This window comes from Phacochoerus africanus, chromosome 8 (assembly GCF_016906955.1).
Source record: "Phacochoerus africanus isolate WHEZ1 chromosome 8, ROS_Pafr_v1, whole genome shotgun sequence".
Taxonomy (NCBI): Eukaryota; Metazoa; Chordata; class Mammalia; order Artiodactyla; family Suidae; genus Phacochoerus; species Phacochoerus africanus.
In genome coordinates this window covers 164,612,509-164,632,168 of record NC_062551.1, presented here as the reverse complement: position 1 = coordinate 164,632,168, position 19,660 = coordinate 164,612,509, and the positions used below count along the sequence as shown (strand labels likewise).

The 19,660-nt window shown below is 49.9% G+C and overlaps 1 protein-coding gene across 1 annotated transcript; it reads left to right on the top strand.

Moving 5' to 3' along the window:
- The first annotated feature begins 208 nt into the window (after positions 1-208).
- On the top strand, positions 209-14,032 carry LURAP1 (leucine rich adaptor protein 1). The gene is made up of 2 exons (XM_047789206.1): positions 209-670; positions 13,401-14,032. Exons 1-2 carry the CDS (start codon positions 473-475, stop codon positions 13,920-13,922), a joined length of 720 nt encoding a protein of 239 aa, XP_047645162.1. The 5' UTR covers positions 209-472; the 3' UTR covers positions 13,923-14,032.
- The last annotated feature ends 5,628 nt before the right edge of the window (positions 14,033-19,660 follow it).

The window sequence follows — 19,660 nt, the reverse complement described above, 5'->3', positions numbered from 1 at the left end:
GTGCGTGCATCAGTGGGTAGCTAAATTCCTCCACTGTTACAGACTCAGCTCCTCTACTCTAGGAAGCCTTCCAAAACCCTCTGCATCTCTGTTACCACTGTTCCTTAAAATCCCACATCCCTGACTGCAAATGCTTAACCTTCATTCAGCAAACATTCTTTGGGCGCCTGCTGAGAACCTGGCTGGACTGAGTGCCAGAGTCGGGAGCAGGCGCTGAGCTCTCCTCCAGGTGCATAAGCAGGATCGCCCAGCCTCACCCATTTCGGAGCCAGCGCGCGCAAACACACGCAATCACACACGCACAAACACACAGAGCTCTGCGCGGCTTTTCTGAGGGTTACGGCGCCCTCCTCCCGCCCCCGCACTGAGCGGGCGGGGACCCACTGGTTCCGTACTAGCGGCCGAGGAAGGAGGACCCCCAGGAGCGGGATCCCGGCTCCGGTCGCCCATCCCTGTGCAGCCTTAGACCCGCATGGAGGGGACTGCGGAGTCCCAGACGCCTGACCTTCGAGACGTGGAGGGCAAGGTGGGCAGGAAGACCCCCGAAGGGCTGCTGCGCGGGCTGCGAGGCGAGTGGGAGCCGGGCACCTCTGGCGCCCTGCTGCTCCCAGGGGCGCCCAGCACCGGCCACGGCCTGGGGGACAAGATCATGGCGCTGAGGACGGAGCTGGTGAGTGTGGGCTCCATGGGCCAGGGGGCCGGAGACCCTAGCATGGGGCTGGGAGGGATGGACTCGCGCTCTCGGAGTTGGGCTGGAGAGGAGGGAGTTAAAACTCCCCGCCCAACTCCTCAGGATTCCGACCTCATCAATCTTTAAACCCTGGGGTCCTTTGAATGCCTTCCCCACCTAGGGTGGGTGGGGTGTTCATGGGTCCTGAGGAATCAGGATGGGAGGTGCCGGTTTTTCTAAGTTTTTTTTTTTTTTTTTTCCTGCCAAATAATTGGGAGAGAGAGGAGGGGACTGGGAAGCCCTGAGAACCTAGTGCAGCACAGATCTCCCGCTCCCCCGGACTTGGAGGCCACCTCTCCTGGCCTAGCCACCATTACAGGGCGACCAGTTTTTTCTCCTTCTGCAGACTGGGCCCAGGGTTTGTTCCTCTCAGGCCCCAGTATCCACCACAAGATTTAGCACAGAAGCGATATGGGTGAAAACTGCCTGGACTAGGGCCACGAAAAACATCCTCTTTCCTCAACAACCACCCCCCCCCCCGCACCCACTTAAAATATTCAAAAGTTCCTAGAACCTTAGCAGACACACAGGAGCAGCGCCAGCAGTGTTGGTCCCATCACTTTTTTTTTTTTTTGGCTTTTCTAGGGCTGCACCTGAGGCATATGGAGGTTCCCAGGCTAGGGGTCCCATCACTTCTGACACAGTCTCCTTCCTGCCAACCCCCAAGTACACTGGATATTTGCATCTCATCTGAGGAGAAGCGAAAGAAGCAGGTACCCAAACTCCCCTTTCCTGTTGCTGCTCATCTAGATTCAGAGCCAAAAAGGCAGTTGGGCACACACTCCCCAGACTCCCTAGTTCCGGGGAAGGGAGTGATTTACACCTGCCACCACTTTGCAGCCAATTCTGGGGAACTGAGGAATTGCCAGCCACTTTCTGGAACCAGAAACAGGAACCCGCAGTAAATATGTCAGCGGACAGGTCTTCCTGGAGCCCTACTGTGTGCCCAGCTCTGTGCCAGGCTAAACTGTGGAGCGTGGGGAGAGGGTAGAAATGGAGGCTCCCTGACAGCCTCAGAGGCTGGGAGGAGAGCTTTGTGGGCAAAGCAATCAGGGAAGGCTTCCTGGGGGAAGGGTTTGAATGCCCTGTGTCTACTTGGCCTGGAAGGTTGGAGCAATTGTTAAATTCTCCAGAGTAGGGCTGTAATTGTGCTGGCCCAAGCGAGGGGTCCAGCTTTGCCTCGCTGTGCAAACTTTAGCTCAAGGCCTAGAAAGAGCTTACTCAGAGTGTCTTGCTCTGGAAACTGACTCCACCAAGTACAAGTGCCAGGCATTGTGTTGAGCATGTTACGAGTCCTCACAGCAGTTTATTAGGTAGATGGTATATTACAGATGAAGAAACTGAGGTACAGGGAGTTCCCTGGTGGCTCAGCGGGTCAAGGATCCAGTGTTGTCATTGCTGTGGCTCTTGTAGCTGCTGTGGCTTGAGTTTGATCCCTGGGCCTGGAACTTCTGCATGTGCCCCCCCCCCAAAAAAAGAAAGAAATTGAGGTGTAGGAGTTCCCATCGCGGCGCAGTGGGTAATGAATCCGACGAGGAACCATGAGGTTGCGGGTTCGGTCCCTGGCCTTGCTCAATGGGTTGACGATCCGGCGTTGCCGTGAGCTATGGTGTAGGTCGCAGACGTGGCTGAGATCTGGCGTGGCTGTGGCTCTGGCGTAGGCTGGTGGCTACAGCTCCGATTCGACCCCTAGCCTGGAAAACTCCATATGCCGCGGGAGCGGCCCAAGAAAAAGCAAAAAACAAAAAACAAAAAAAAAGAAAAGAAAAAGAAATTGAGGTATAGAGTCATACAAAAAGTGAAAAGCAGAACCAGGCTTTGAACCCAAATGATCTGCCTTCGCTTTACATCTTCGCCATTGAGACCTGCTTCGCGCCAGACACATGAAAGGTTTTTTGCTGTCATTAGAGTTAGAAAAGCAGTCATCATTTTCCCGTCTCACAGAGGAAGCACGCTTACACATGTTAAGCATGCTTGCCTGCGATGACAGTGGGAGCCAGGGAGTAGCCATGCCTAGTCTCTCTGGCTCTCTTTTCTGCCTTTGGAGATTATTGTTTATAAACTTTAAGGAGTACATTTAACTTTTTTTTTTAATGGCCACACCTGCAGCATATGGACATTCCCAGGCCAGGGACTGAATTCCAGCCACAGCTGTGACCTACACTGCAACTGTGGCAACAATGGAGCCTTTAACCCACTGCCCCAGGCCGGGAATTGAACCCCCGCCTCCGCAGTGACCCAAGCTGCTGCAGTCATTCTTAACACCCTGCACCATAGTGGGAACTCCAAAGGGGGTACGTTTAACTTCTGTTTGGGGAGTTCTCTTCATGGCTCAGTGGTTCACAAATCCGACTAGAAACCATGAGGTTGTGGGTTCGATCCCTGGCCTTGCTCAGTGGGTTAAGGATCCGGCGTTGCCGTGAGCTGTGGTGTAGGTCACAGATGTGGCTGGGACCCCACGTTGCTGTGGGTCTGACATAGGCTAGTGGCTACAGCTCCGATTTGACCCCTAGCCTGGGAATCTCCATATGCCGTTGGTGCAGCCCTAGAAAAGGACAAAAAAAGACAAAAAACAAAAACAAAAACCAACAACTTCTGTTTGGGCATTTCTGACCAACCTGGCCTGGGGCCCTGAGCTGCCCGTGAAGAGCACGAGGGAGGGAGCTTTCTGGGGGACCAGTACGGGGTAGGGGGTGGGGGCCCGGGGGCGCTATGTACCCCATGGATTCCTTTCTCCCCCCTGGGCCTCAGGTGTCTTTGGTCTCTTTATGCCCTCTGCCCGACCCACTGGGTTGCACACAGGGAGGACCAGGGGCCAGGCAGTGGGTTTCCTCTGAGCTCCTTGTGGCAGAGCTAGTCCAAGCCCTCTAAGCACCGTCCTTCAACTGTTCCTCTCCCAGTTTCCCTGCAGGGAGGGGGCAGGCCCACTCTTGAGGCCAAGGTCATCCCCTGCCTCTGGGCTGCTTCCCTCTCTTACGCAAAGGTTGAGTGAACCAGACAGGCTCTGGGATCTGTGGGAGGGGAAACAATGGCCATGTCCCCTATTTAATCTTCCCACCCGCAGAACTGTTGTCATGACAACCCACCCCCACTGAGCAGTTTGAGCAAAAGCTTTGAGCCAGGAGAGAGAAGGCATGGGTTCAAGTCCTGGCTCATTTGTGATCTTGAGCAGAGCCCTGCTTCTCTTCGCCTGTTTTTCTATTTCTTGGGGTGGGGGTGGGGGGGGCAGGTGATCTCTGCGAGTCTTCCCGGTGACAACATTCTGGGAATCTCAGTCCAGGACCAGGGAGCCAGGACTCTGATCTCTGGGCTTTTATCCTAGGGCTTGATTTAGATCGAGCCCTGAGTGAGCCAGACGTGTGACCTTAGCGCTGGGCAGAGTCTGATGTGATGTGCTAAGGGGAGGAATGGGAAGAGAATCAGGCTGAAGTGGCCTCAGAGACTGCATGTCTTCTGAGCTGTTTATCCTCTTTCTGTTTCCAAAGAGATGGTGTAAAATGAGCGTTTCTTTTTTTGGCAAGAAAGCCTCACTTTCTTCTATTCTGGGGACTGATGCTGTCACAGTCAGGGAATCCCACTGTCCCAGAACTATAGACTCATGTCCTCAGATTCATTTCTCAACAGCATGATAAAACCCTAGGACCAGCAGAGGGGCCGAGAAAATCACAGAACTGAATCTGACCTACCCAGTCCTAGGCTAAGCACCATAAACGGACCGGGCATGGTCTGCTGCTCTCAGGAGTCTGGGTTAGGGAAGCAGGGAGACGGACAAACCAAACCACCCTAGTAGAGGATGATAGGTGCTGTTGGAACCAAGGGAGGGCTTCCTGGAAGAGTCTTCATTATAGAGTGACATCATCAGACTTGTGCTCTGGAAAGACACAATTTTTTTTTTTGTCTTTTTAGGGCCGCACCCACGGCATATGGAGGTTCCCAGGCTAGGGGTTGAATGGGAGCTGTAGCTGCCAGCCTATACCACAGCCACAGCAACAAGGAATCCAAGGCGCGTCTGAGACCTGTACCATAGCTCATGGCAATGCCGGATCCTTAACCCAGTGAGAGAGGCCAGGGATCGAACTCGTGTCCTCATGGATACTTGTCAGCTTCGTCACCACTGAGCCGTGACGGGAACTCCTAGAAAGACATAATTGAACTGGAGAAGACAAACTGCTTCCTCTGGTTGGAAAGGCTCCCCATTGCTTTGTTGGGCAAGTCCTACTTGACCTTCAAGTCTCAGCTCATGTCCCTTATTCTAGGAAGCATTTCTTTACTCCCCCGGTTGGGTTATGGCCTGCAGGTACCCTCTACTCTCTGTGTGGCATTCGTGTGCCCTGGCATTTGCTACACTGAATATTAAGTGCTTGTGTGATTGTGTTATCTTACCCACTAGACTGTGAACTCTCTGACGGAAAGAAATGGTGTTGCTTTACCTACACAATGCCATGCCTGTAAAAAAATATTTGGAGTTCCCACTGGGGTGCATCGGGATTGGCAGCATCACTGGAGTACTGGGACACAGGTTCAATCCCCAGCCTGGAGAGATGGGTTAAAGATCGTGCTGCAGCTGTGGTGAAGGTTGCAACTGAGGCTCGGATCTGATCCCTGATCCAGGAACTCCACATGCGCTGAGGCAGCCAAAAAAAAAAACCCAAAAAATCCCCAACAACAATAAATATTGTTCCATGGCTGAATGGATTAATTAATTCCATCTTGTGAAAGTGCAGGGAAGACTTCCTAGAGGAGGTGACATTTGCGTTGGTCCTTGTATAAAGCCAGTAGGATTGCCAGTTCAAGATGGCGCATTGAACATATGCATTACACCATTCCTACCTGAAACGCCACGAAAAGCCAGTAGAAGGATTACTTTTAAATCCAAGAAGCCATGATGATAAGAACAGGAGAGACGATGATAGGAACAACATTTTGGAAGCTGAAAGCTGAACTGCAAGCCAGCAATGAGGAGAGGTGAAAAACAATCCATTTTGCACCACAGTCTCAAGGTCTCAAGAGTGGGTCTCAGCTATGCCTGGAACTGGGGACAGAAGTAGAGCTGAACACATAAGGGTGGATGAATGTCTGCTTAAGAATCATGCTCTATGATGCCCTGCTCGACTGGCAACAAGGTGCCCACCAATCCTTTATCCTAGCCGAAGACTGGAAATGTAAATTTTGGAAAGAAAAGAACACAGGGAGGAGGAGAGAGGAAGGGAGGGAAGGAGAGGAAAGCATGGTAGGAGAAACATTTTTAGTATAAGAATTTTTTTTTTTTTCCTTTCAGGGCCACACCTGCGGCATATGGAGGTTCCCAGGCTAGGGGTCGAATCAGAGCTGTAGCCACTGGCCTACACCACAGCCCACGGCCACGCCGGATCCTTAACCCACTGAGCGAGGCCGGGGATCGAACCTTTGTCCTCATGGATACTCGTCAATTTTGTTTCCACTGAGCCACGATGGGAACTCCAAGAGGTTTTGTTTAATATGTTTGGTTTGGTCACGGGTTAAATGGTTTCACTGCTAATGTATTTGTCCGTAGTATGAAATAACTGAAGATAATCTCTTTCATCATGTGTCACAAATAGTCTTCATGGTCTGTGATCCTGTAGTTAGTTGTGCCCACATCTCCTTATTGAAACATAAGCTTCTGTTAAGCAGGGAGAGTCTCTGTTATCTTCGTAATTATTAGAAAATCCAGGTACCCAATAAGCATTTGTTTAATTGAGTTCAAGTTGTGATGTTCTTCCAAAAACAAATAATTTCAGGTACAAAATTTTCTGTGCTCTGCTGTACTAGATAAGTCAACCATAGTAATATGTGAAGCCAAATAGCTGCCATTTTATTGATTGATGAATACTTGTCAGACAATATGCCATGCATGTTAGTATGTTCCTTCTATTTCTTAAACCTTTTTTTTTCTTTTTTTTTGTCTTTTTAGGGCCGCACCTGCAGCTTATGGAGGTTCCCAGGCTAGGGGTCGAATCAGAGCTACAGCTGCCGGCCTACGCCACAGCCATAGCAACGCGGCATCTGAGCTGCGACTGCGACCTACACCACAGCGCACGGCAACGCTGGATCCTTAACCCACTGAGCGAGGCCAGGGGTGGAACCCGCAACCTCATGGATGCTAGTCCGGTTCGTTAACCACTGAGCCACTGCGGGAACTCCAAAATAAACCTTTAAATAGATAGTATCATCTTTTTACAATGAAGAAAATTGTTTAAAGAAAAGAATAGTGCAATTTCGTATGGCTCGTTGATGGGAAAAAGTGGAATTTGAATCCACGTCTGCTTGACTCCAGTGTCTATGTTTTTCTCCATGTAAAATACGTGGTCTTATTTCTGGCTTATCATTGTAGGTGTGAGTAAAGCAGGCCTTTTCTGAGTAATTCAATAAATATTTATCCAGGAGTTCCCATTGTGGCGCAGTGGTTAACGAATCTGACTAGGAACCATGAGGTTGTGGGTTCGGTCCCTGGCCTTGCTCAGTGGGTTGACGATCCGGCGTTGCCGTGAGCTGTGGTGTAGGTTGCAGACGTGGCTCGGATCCCGCGTTGCTGTGGCTCAGGCATAGGCGGGTGGCTACAGCTCCAATTCGACCCCTAGCCTGGAAACCTCCATATGCTGCGAGAGCGGCCCAAGAAAATGGCAGAAAGACCAAAAAAATAAAAAAATAAAAAAATATTTATCCAGTAATATATATTTTAAAAATAGCAGAACCTGGAGTTCCCACTGTGGCACAGTGGAAACGAATCCAAATAGTATCCATGAGGATGCGGGTTGGCTCCCTGGCCTTGCTCGGTGGGTTGGGATCCAGCATTGCTGTGAGCCATGGCATAGGTTGCAGATGCAGCTCAGACTGAACGTTGCTGTGGCTGTGGCATAGGCTGGCAGTTATAGCTCTAATTCAGCCCCTAGCCTAGGAACTTCCATATGCCCTGGGTGCAGCCCTAAAAAAAAGCAAAATAAATAAATAAGTAAATAAAAATAACAGAACTGAAGTTCTCCAGATCGGAAGATACCAAGCAGAATTCGAGAGCAAGGGGGATTAAATTAAAATATACTAAATATTATATAATACTCCTTCCAACCTTTCCCCCTTAGTTGGCTCCCAGAATATTGGCAACTTTGCTTACAGTGTACTTTCTAGTGGATATAATATAGGAGTTCCTCCGGTAGTGCAGTGGGTTAAGAATCTGATTGCAGTGTCTCGGGTTGCTGTGGAGGTGTGAGTTCGATCCCTGGTCTGGGAACTTCCATATGCCGCAGATTTGGCCATAAAATTAAAAAAAAAAATTTGATGGGTGGAGTTCCCATCGTGGCTCAGTGGTGAATGAATCCGACTAGGAACCATGAGGTTGCAGGTTCGATCCCTGGCCTTGCTCAATGGGTTAAGGATCCAGCGTTACCGTGAGCTGTGGTGTAGGTTGCAGATGTGGCTCGGATCCTGCGTTGCTGTGGCTCTGGCATAGGCTGGTGGCTACAGCTCCAATTCAACCCCTAGCCTGGGAACCTCCATATGCCGTGGGAATGACCAAAGAAATGGCAAAAAAAGACCAAAAAAAAATTGATGGGTATAATATAGTGAATCTGATGAACCCAAGAGAAACAAACAATCAAACACAAAAGATACTGCCTTCAGGCCTCACCCAACCCAACAGCCTAGCCAGATAACCCTTCCTGAGGTTCCGAGCTGACAAGCCTCAGGCACAGAGTGTCCAGCAGTTTTTTAGAGATCACTGAAGTATGAGCAGCAGCTAAAGACTGTTAAGACATCTGACAAAATTCTCTTACTATATAGACCTATACAAGCAGAAAAAAGCAACTTGAGGAGTTCCCACTGTGGCTCAGCAGTAACGAACCCAGGTCCGGTCCCTGGCTCCGCTCAGTGGGTTAAGGATCTGGCGTTGCTTTGAGCTGTGGTGTAGGTTGCAGATGCTGCTTGGATCCTGCACTGCTGTGGTGTGGTGTGGGCTGGAGGCTACAGCTCCAATTCGACCCCTAGTCTGGGAACCTACATATGCCACAGATGAGGCCCTAAAAAGACAAAAGACCAAAAATAAAATAAAATAAATTAAAAAAATAAGGATCCATCGTTGCCATGACCTGCAGTGTAGGTTGCAGACATGGCTCAGATCTAGCACTGCTGTGGCTGTGGCGTAGGCCAGCAGCTGCAACTCCAATTTGACCCCAGCCTGGGAACTTCCATATGCTGCAGGTGCAACCATAAAAAAGAAAACAACTTGAATGAAATAGAGATGATACAGGGAGATGAGAACTTAAAAAAATCACTACTTATATCCTTAAAGAGATAAGAGATAATATTGCAGTCAGGAACAGAAACAGCAAGTTGTAAAAAAATATTCAGAGAACCAGAAACAACTCTTTTTTTTTTTTTTTGCTGTTAAGGGCCACACCTCTAGCACATAGACATTCCCAGGCTAGGGGTTGAATCAGAGCTGCAGCTGCTGGCCTACGCCACAGCCACAGCAATGCTGAATCTGAGCTGCATCTTTGACCTATGCTGCAGCTTCTGAATCCTTAACACACTGAGCAAGGCGAGGGATTGAACCTGAATTCTCGTGGGTACTAGTCAGGTTTTTTTTTTCTTTTTTTTGTCTTTTTGCCTTTTCTAGGGCCGCTCTCCACAGCATATGGAGGTTCCCAGGCTAGGGGTCCAATTGAAGCTGTAGCCACCGGCCTAGGCCAGAGCCACAGCAACGTGGGATCCGAGCCTCGTCTGCAACCTACACCACAGCTCATGGCAACGCCAGATCCTAACCCACAGAGCAAGGCCAGGGATCGAACCCGCAACCTCATGTTTCCTGATCGGATTCGTTAGCCACTGTACCACCACGGGAACTCCCCTAGTCAGGTTCTTAACCTGCTGAGCCACAAAGGGAACTCCTAGAAACAACTCTTGCAAATAAAAACATAATATAGGAAAAAATGAAAAACTCAATAGAAGGGTTGAAATGTTGAACTATTTCAGAAACCAGAATAAATATAGGGAGAGATGGAAGAGGAAAAAAAAAAAAAACATAGAGATCGGTCCAGAGTGCTCTCTATCCAAATCACAGTATTTACTGAAAGGCCAAAAGTATATATATATTGGAGGAGAAATAATCCTCAATGAAATAATTAAAGAAAATTTCCCAGAACTGAAGGACACGCATTTATAGATTATAAGAGCTGGGAGTTTGTTGTGGCTCAGCAGGTCAAGAAATTGAAATAGGGGGTTCCTCTCATGGCTCAGCAGAAAACAAATACGACTAGGAACCATGAGGTTGCGGGTTCAATCCCTGGCCTCGGTCAGTGGGCTAAGGATCCGGTGTTGCAGTGAGCTGTGGTGCAGACTGCAGACAAGGCTCAGATCTGGCATTGCTGTGGCTGTGGTGTAGGTCCAAGACTCGGCTTGGATCTGGCGTTGCTGTGGTTGTGGCACAGGCAGGCAGCTGCAGCTATGATTCACTGCCTAGCCTGGGACCCTCCATGTGCCTCATGTGTGGCCCTTAAAAAAAAAAAAAAAATTTCCAAGGGAGTTGGGAGTCAGAATGGCAGAAGTTAATGAAGCAATGCTTTAAATTCCAAAGAAATATTATTTTTCAACCTAGATTTCTGTACTCAGCCGAAAGGTCAATAGTGTGAGAAGAGAAAAGGAACTTTTTTTGGGGGGGGGAACATTTTAAAACGTGAAACTTCAATAAATATACCTTCTGTGCAGGTATAGTCTGTGCCAACTTTCTCAGGAAGCTGCTGAAAGAAAAGCACCACACATACACATGAGGAAGTAAATCAATAAAGAAGATGTGGGATCCAGGAAACGGGATCCAACTCAGGAGAGAGGGAAAGGGAATCCCCAAGGTGATCGTGAAGGGAGACCCCTGGCAGACAGCTGTGCAGTGGGGACAGGTTAGAGCAGATCAGGAGGCTTCTAGAGCACTGCCTCGAGGAAGACGGAATAGATAGAACATATGTTTAAAAGCCCTGAGGAGTTCCTGTCGTGGCACAGTGGTTAACGAATCCAACTAGGAACCATGAGGTTGCGGGTTCGGTCCCTGGCCTTGCTCAGTGGGTTAACGATCCGGCGTTGCCATGAGCTGCGGTGTAGGTCGAAGATGTGGCTTGGATCCCGAGTTGCTGTGGCTGTGGTGTAGGCCGGCAGCTACAGCTTCAATTGGACCCCTAGCTTGGGAACCTCCATATGCCGAGGGAGCGGCCCAAGAAATGGCAAAAAGACCCCCCCCCAAAAAAAGAAAAAAAGCCCTGAGAGGGAAACGCAGACAACTGGGAGACACTTTAGGGATGGCTTACTGATAACGATATCCCAGACTAAACCAAGCAGTAGTCGTGTAATAATAACAATGATAATAATTGTTATTTACAAAGGAAAACATAAAGTGTGAAAGGAAAAGTAGCCACAGTAAACCACACGGCTTAGTTGTGAATAGCATTTCCAAATCTTAAAATGGAAAGGTTGAATAAGTAATTTTATTGCACATTTTGGGGATGCGGGGAGATGGGAAGGGTATGGGGATGGCAGAGAAATAAGGAGTAAGATGAAAGGGTTAAATCCTTAACCTTCCATTGTGTGCAAGGTCAATAGAAAATACCTAAAACTTGGGGTTCCCATTGTGGCTCAGTGGAAACGAATCTGACCAGCATCCATGAGGACGCAGGTTCTATCCCTGGCCTCCCTCAGCGGGTTAAGGATCTGGCGTTGCCATGAGCTTTGGTATAGGTCACAGATGCGGCTTGGTTCTGGTGTTGCTGTGGCTGTGGTGTATGCCAGCAGCTACGGCTCTGATTTGACCCCTAGCCTGGGAATCTCCGTGTGCTGTGGATGCAGCCCTAAAAAGAGAAAAAAAAAAACCCTAAAACTTAAAAATCAGTAAGTAAAAAAAATATTAGTTAAGTAGCATATTATTTGAAAATTAGAAAGTAAGTTACAAACAGCTAAGAAATTAATAGTAGTTGTCTCTGGGAAGTGGGATTTAGGACTAGGATGGGGGAGCTGATACTTTTCATAATGAATCTTGCAGAACTCTTTGCTTCTTTTTTTGGCCACGCCTCCGACCAGGGATTGAAGCTGCACCATGCAGCGATCCAAGCTGCTGCAATGACAACGTCAGAGCCTTAACCCATTGTGCCACAAGAGAACTCCTCTCTTACTTTTGTTAGAAGTAAAACTAAATAAAATGAAATTTAAAAAGTCTCGAGTGGGAGTTCCTGTCGTGGCGCAGTGGTTAACGAATCCGACTAGGAACCATGAGGTTGCTGGTTCGGTCCCTGCCCTTGCTCAGTGGGCTAACGATCTGGCGTTGCCGTGAGCTGTGGTGTAGGCTGCAGACGCGGCTCGGATCCTGCATTGCTGTGGTTCTGGTGTAGGCCGGTGGCTACAGCTCCGATTTGACCCCTAGCCTGGGAACCTCCATATGCTTCGGGAGCGGCCCAAGAAATAGCAAAAAGACAAAAAAAAAAAAAAGTCCCGAGTGGCAGGACCTGGAGTTCCCGTAGAAACATGTTAGCAGTAAGGTTAGAGGGATGCGCAAGAACTGGATCGTGACAGGCTTTTGAATACCTGCCACCAAGGTGTTTAGATTTTATTCTCTGAGAGCCGCGCAAGGCTCCTACAGGTTCTTGAGCAAGGGACAGACAGGTTCAGACTTGTGCTGGGGGAAGAGAACTCAGTGCATCTGAGCTGGAAGGGACCCTAGAGATTACCTAGTAAGTCAGACTTACTTCTAGTCCACACAGGGAGACAGGGGCAGAGTAGAGGAAAAAGCTCTTTGAAGCTTTAGCCAAGCCTTCCGTCCTGTGGCAGATGCTACCAACATCCTGAAGGGACCGGGGATGCAGATTAACGCCCTCTTTATCCTCCAGCTCCCGCCTCCTTTAAGCCTAGAATGCTTTCCAATTAACACCTGACCCCTCTCAGGCTACTCTTTGGATGACCGATTCTAAGTCTTTCTGGTGAATCTGGACTGGCTCAATAGTTAATACCCTATCTACGAAGTTCAAATCTTAGTAGGATTGGATTTTAATGCTTTAATACTGAGACCTTACTTTGTGCCAGCACAGTGTTCATTACTCAGTAGACGGCACTTGGAAATTCTCATAACCACCCTGTGCCATTTATCCCTGTTTCACAAACAGGGAGACCCAGGCTCAAAGAAGCTAAGAAAGTTGCTCACAGTCGTATGGTGGCTGTTAGTTGTCGAACTGAGATTTTAATGAGCAGTCCATCTGCTTCTAAAGCCCACACTCCAATCCATTCTATTTCCATGCTTCTTAAAAGTGAAGCATAGGGAGTTCCCATTATGGCTCAGTGGAAACCAACCTGACCAACCTCAGTATCCATGAGGAGGCGGGTTTGATCCCTAGCCTCCCTCAGTGGGTTCAGGATCTGGTGTTGCCATGATGTGTGGTGTAGGTTGCAGATGCAGCTTGGATCCCATGTTGCTGTGGCTGTGGTTCAGGCTGGCAGCTGTAGCTCCCATTCGACCCCTAGCCTGGGAACCTTGATGTGTCCCAGGTGCGGCCTTAAAAAGCCAAAAAAAAAAAAAAAAAAAAGTGGAGCATACTTGGTTGGATGACAAGGCGGGGGCCTCTGCAGAAACACTGCAGAAAACCCATGACGCTGAACCTGGGACTGACTGCTTCTCCCACTCCCCTAGGCTTACCTGCGAGCCATTGACGTGAAGATCCTGCAGCAGCTGGTGACCTTGAACGAGGGCATCGAGGCGGTGCGCTGGCTGTTGGAGGAGCGGGGGACATTGACCAGCCACTGCAGCAGCCTCACCAGCAGCCAATATAGCCTGACGGGCGGGAGCCCAGGCCGCTCAAGGCGAGGCAGCTGGGACAGCCTGCCAGACGCCAGCTCCACTGACCGGCTGGACAGTGTCTCCATCGGCAGTTTCCTGGACACGGTGGCCCCCAGCGAGCTGGATGAACAGGGCCCCCCCGGGGCTCCCCGTCCCGAGATGGACTGGGCAAAGGTTATACCCACTGGGGAGAGGGCCAGGACTGAGCTGGACCTGACAGCTGCCAGGCTAGGGAGTTTGAGGGCTCTGTGGAAGCCCCCAGGGGAGGGGCTCCAAGGTGGACCTCCTGAGCCGCCAGAGGATGAGAGTGCCAAGCTGGGCTTTGAGGCCCACTGGTACTGGGGCCAGTGCCAGGATGATGTGACCTTCCTGTAACAACTCTTCCACCCTTTAGTATTCCTATGGCTCTTTCATCGCCAGGCCCTGGTCTCCCTCGAATCTATTCTCCCTCAATCTGGAGTTAGGAAGAGATTGCATTGAAATCAGTTACCATGGAAACCTGGCCTCAGCATCCCTCTGTCCCTGGGGAGGCTCTTCCTATCCTTCAATTATTGGGTCCCTAGAGCTATTTCCATAGATACATTAATCCCAGAGGCTTGACCAAGTGTGATGGTATCTCTTCCTCTTTCCTTCCAACTAGGTAAGGATTTGAGGGTTTAGCATCCCTGGGAAATCACTGACGAAGAGATGGGGTTATAATTACCTCACCCAGGAGTTCCTGTCGTGGCTCAGTGGAAATGAATCTGACTAGTAACCATGAGGATGCAGGTTCGATCCCTGGCCTTGCTCAGTAGGTTAAGGATCTGGCATTGGGCGAGCTGTGGTGTAGGCCACGGACCCAGCTCGGATCTGGCGTTGCTGTGGCTGTGGTGTAGGCCAGCAGCTGCAGCTGCGATTCGACCCCTAGCCTGGGAGCTTCCCTATACCGTGGGTGCAGCAACAAAAAAATTACCTCACCCAACGTCTAGGAGCTTTGGCCCCGCTCTTGGCCAAGATGGAGGATGGGGGAGGGACACGGACATTCAGGGCTAACCCTCCATGGACGGCCGTCCCAAAGGCTGTGGGGTTGGTGGACCCACTGCTTCCTGTCTGAGTGACATCACTTCCTGCCACGATGGGTTAGCCTTTCCTCTGAGCCAGTCTCTTAGTGGTAATAGGTCAGCATGGAGGGGGGGGGTCTGAGACCCTGCTTCTAAGTGAGACCATATCATTTATTCTCCCTCTCACTACTTCTGGGAGGGGGAACATCCCACCCTCCTGGCAGGAAAGTTTCTCAGTCACTTGTCTGTCCTTTTTCCCAGAAGTGTTTTTACTGTTTAAGTGGGATTTCTCATTTTATCCTAGGGGTTCTCACTCCCTCTCTGGTCATGTGCCTCTCTGGTGCCAGCATTCCTATATCCGTGCTTTTAGGGAGGAAACTGGCAGGGGCCTTCATCTACAGCTCCCAAAAGTCTGGCCTGCCCCGCCCCAGGCCCCTGTCTTACCCTGCCCCAGCGTGGTCCCCGTTCTTTTATTCTGACTCCGAATCTGGCTGCCAGGAGGTTCGGCCTTTGTGTCACCACACCGTCTCCATTTCCACTTCAGGCCTCAGGCCTTTTATATGTAGATGAGTCCCTCAGCCTTTGCTCCCTGCTGCTGTTGGGAACCTGAGGGAGGAATGGCGTGGGGTGTACCAGAATCTCTGAAAGAGGGAGGTATCTTCTCAGATCCAGTGATTCCCCTGCCCCCATCCTGCCCCAGACCTTCCACCGTTTGGTCACTAGGATGCCTGCTCAAGCTGGGCCACGGACACAAGGAATCCCCTTGTCTGGGTTACAATGGGGGGCGTGGCAGAGAAAGACAGAGGCTCTTTGGTCCCAGGACCCACCTCCCGGGAGGGGGGAAAGCATGAAGGAAGGGCTGCTTCCCTTCCTCCCTTAGAGCAAGTTCTAGACTCCTGGGACCTGGGAGGGAGCAGGGCACTGGCTCTGGGCCTGGGTCCTAGGGCCCGAGTGAATTATACCAAGAAAGGAATTCAGGGAAGCTGCCAACCTGGGGCTCAAGGAGGTGACAGGTCCAGAGTGAGGGGAGGGACAAGGCCTGGGGCTGACGTCAGAGTATGAATGCTTGGAGGTTAACCCTTTGAACCCCAGGTAAACTGGTCTCTCTTTCCTGGGCCCTGCAACTAGGTGATTAGAAGGCAGGAATGAGAAAAAAGGATGTCAGGTGATCCTTGCCTATTCGCTGTGCCTTCCTGAGTTGGAGGAGTCTTCCTAAAATCCCAGAATAGCTCCTACAGTTTCTCTGTTTTTAATTCTGTGCTGCAGAAGGGGCAGAAGCCAAGCTGGTCCTCTCCTGTTCCCCTGAACACTGAAGCCAAGTCTTGTTCTGTAACCTCCCACTCCAGTCCTCTGGGGGCAACACACTCAGTTGGCGGCTCTCCCCTAAAGACCTTCTCTCCTCCTGTCCTCTCCAAGTGACTGAAATCCCTGAGGAATGCTTTTAGTCTCTTCTCCTCTGCTGCCCGCCACCCTCTCCTTACCACCCGTACTGGTCTTGGAGCTCCTGACTTCCCCATAGGCTGGGAATTCAAATACCTTCTCCCATTCTTGACTCTGTTGCCAGTTTGTAGTGCCCTCGGTAACTATCTTTTTATTGGAACCCTTGTATTCCTTTTGGCAGCTTCCTTGTTGATTTTATCGACTAACTTCTGAGCTGAAGAGATCGTCCGCCCCCTTGTGGCTAGTATGTAGCATTGCTGGGGTAGCTGGGTGAACCCTTCAGGCTCAGAGATATTCCTTAAAGACCAGACCCCTCACGCACAGACAGGCTGGAGAAGGCAGAAACTTGCCCAGAGTCACCCACGGTAACTCCGTGACAACACTCGGGTGACAGTGTTGATCTGTCAATGTCACCCAAGCCTAAAGGATCTGAACGCATTCTTCCTCCTGTTTTAATGCTTAGGTTTTTATCCTGCCCTAAAGAGGCAGCTCGGTGTTTAGAGAAAGCTGTGGCTCTGAGGAAAGAGAAGCTTGGACCAGGACTGGGTAAAGGGTGCATTCGTCTGGACTGCAGATATAAGGAAAATCCATCCTGAACCGGCTGTTTTTCTGGGAAGGCAGGGAAAATAGGCCCACATGGGGCAGAACTCCAGCGCTGCAGACTTGGGCCGTAGAGGTGGGGACGTGGGTGGGAGATGAGAGGACGAAATCCAGATAGGTCCCGTGGAGTTGGGGAGCTCTGAGGCCAAGGGTTTACAGCTCTGTTGGATGGGCATCTGGAGGTCGAGGCACTGGAGAGGAGGGTGAGTGGGGCTGCCTGGGAACTCCAGGTAGGTCTGGGCATCCTGTCTCAATACCTTAGACTCCATTTCGCCACCAGGAAAGCCCAGGGTCCCCAGTAGACACACATCCTTGGTCCCTCCTCCCTGCCTCTGGACTGACTGCTTAAGGCTTAGCTCTCGGGTTAGTTCAGACCTTTCTGGGTTATAAAGGGGACCTGTTTTGGGAGCTCAGAGAAAGAGAAGGGATGAAAAGGGAGAGATGCAGAAAAACAGGGGCGAATGAGATGAAAATGGAATCTTGAAAATATGGAAGTTCCTGTTGTGGCTCAGTGGAAACGAACCCGACAAATATACATAAGGATGCGGGTTCGATCCCTGTCCTCACTCAGTGGGTTGAGGATCCAGGTTGCTGTGAGCTGTGGTGGAGGTCACAGACACAGTTCAGATTCTGTGTGGCTGTAGCTGTGGCTGTGGCATAGGCTGGCAGCTGTAGCTCCAATTCGATCCCTAGCCTGGGAACGTCCATAAGCCACAGGTGTGGCCCTAAAAAAAGGAAAATATGATCAGAGGAAGCATACTGGGGACTTTCGTCAGGGCTCAGGGTAAAGGCAGAGATGAGACCATTCTTGGCACCTGCAGAACAGCACCTGGGAGGGTAAGGGGTGGGCCTAGTTGGGAGGAGTCCTGCAAGGAGACATGAGACCAAGTGAATGGGCAAGTGTAAGAGCCTGCCTTCAGGATGGGGCAGTAAAGGTGAGCACTGGCCTGACTGGAAGCCCAGTGGCAGCTTAGGTGAGAAATGCTTGGAGCCTGCAGTGGACACGGGCTCACTGTGTGTGGTACCAGGCACGTACTGGGTATTCAGTGACACCTGTTTCATGAATGGAGGAATGAATGTATGTAAACCCACAAGGAGATGTGACTTATAATTTAAAAAGTGGTTAATTAGGTAGTAATAGGTAATTTGAAATATTCTATTTAATTCCTAGCAATGCTTTTTTTTTTTTTTCTGCTTTTTAGGGCCGCACCCGCAGCACATGGAGGTTCCCAGGCGAGGGGTCAAATCGGAGCAACAGCTGCCGGCCTACACCACAGCCACAGCAATGCGGGATCTGAGCCATGTCTGTGACCTACACCACAGCTCACGGCAACACCGGATCCTTAACCCACTGAGTGAGGCCAGGGATCGAACCTGCATCCTCATGGATATTAGTCAGGTTCATTAACTGAAAGCCATGAAGGGAACTCCAGCAATGCATTATTAACAGATAGGTAATAAATGAACTATGGTATGAACCTAGGTCAGTCTGACCACAGGGACTTCCAGGAAGCCTCCTCTGATTCCCTTCTCCCCTCTCTCTTAGAACTTACTCTCCTAGAACAGGTTATGCTTCCCAGCAGCAGGGCCATTGTACATATTTCCTATTGCTGCTGTGACAAAGTAACACAAATTTTATTTTTATTTTTGTCTTTTTGTCATTTCTTGGGCCGCTCCTGCGGCATATGGAGGTTCCCAGGCTAGGGGTTGAATCGGAACTATAGCCACTGGCCTACGCCAGAGCCACAGCAACGCCAGATCCGAGCCACATCTGCAACCTACACCACAGCTCACGGCAACACCGGATCCTAAACCCACTGAGCAAGGCCAGGGATCAAACCCGCAACCTCATGGTTCCTAGTCGGATTCGTTATCCACTGAGCCATGATGGGAACTCCGAAGTAACACGAGTGTGATGGCTGAAAGCCACACAAATGTATGATCTTGCAATTCTGGAGGTCACAAGTTCAAAATCCATTTCATTGGGCTAATTTAAGGTTGGATGTGTTGGCAGGCCTCTTCTGGAGAGTCTAGGGGACAGTTGGTTCTTTGCCTTTTCTAGCTTCTAGAGGCTGCTTGCATTCCTTGGTTCATGGCCCCTTCCTCCATCTTCAAGGCCAACAGCACAGTATTTCTCCTCTCTACCTCTGCTCCCATCCTTACATCTTTCTCTAATCCTCCTGTCACCTCTTATGAGAATTGCATTGTGATTACATATCTTCGTGCTTACTGGCAAGATCCAGGATCATCTCTCCATCTCAAGATCCTTAATTGAACATATCTTCCTAGTTCCTTTATATAAAGTAAAATATTCCCAGATTCTGGGGATGAGGACTTGGACAGCTTCAGAGGAAGGGCCATCACTCAGTCTTCCCCAAGCAGAGATGGCGCGTGGGCAGGACGATGCACTCAGGCCAAGAATAAGCCTCTATGCTTTGTCCAGCCTCCTCCAGTCTGGAGTGAGCAGTGGTGCCAAGAGGGGAGATACCCAGGTCCCAGCCCCATGTCTGGAGAAGGGCAATGCCTCCTGCATTGTCATAACCAAAGAAGCTGAGAGCGAAGGTCAGAATTGGGAGAAATTCTCAGTTTAGGGAACTTTTCAGGCCTGAGACTCTCCTGGTGAACATGGCAGAGGGTTCCACCAGGCTCTGTCTTCAGCACTGCCTCCTCTCCAGAACCACTGTGTGTGCGTCAAGACAGAAGATAATTACCAGCTAACATGCTTGGGCTCTCTCTAGAAAAGGGTAGATTAGCTGTCTCTCTTTTAACCTGTATTTTATTCCTTCATAGTTAAACCATGCACCTCAGGCATGGTGAACTCTCATTGTCAGTTCATACTAGGCCCCTTTTTTGTTTTATTTTTGTCTTTTAATCCCTGATCCTATTCTCATTCCTCTCCCTAACCCAAGCATAATGTGTTCAGTAGGTGTTTGGATATGTATGTATTTTTGAAAATATAAAGAACTACGTGCTTCTGTGTTTTAATATATAAATGGTATAGTTTTACAGTAACTTCTATGATCAACTGCCCCA

Excerpts from the sequence above, each read along its gene's own strand:
- LURAP1 (XM_047789206.1), top strand. The coding sequence starts at position 473 with ATGGAGGGGACTGCGGAGTCCCAGACGCCTGACCTTCGAGACGTGGAG. Across the intron at positions 671-13,400 it reads TGGCGCTGAGGACGGAGCTG|GCTTACCTGCGAGCCATTGA; the intron begins GTGAGTGTGGGC and ends CCACTCCCCTAG.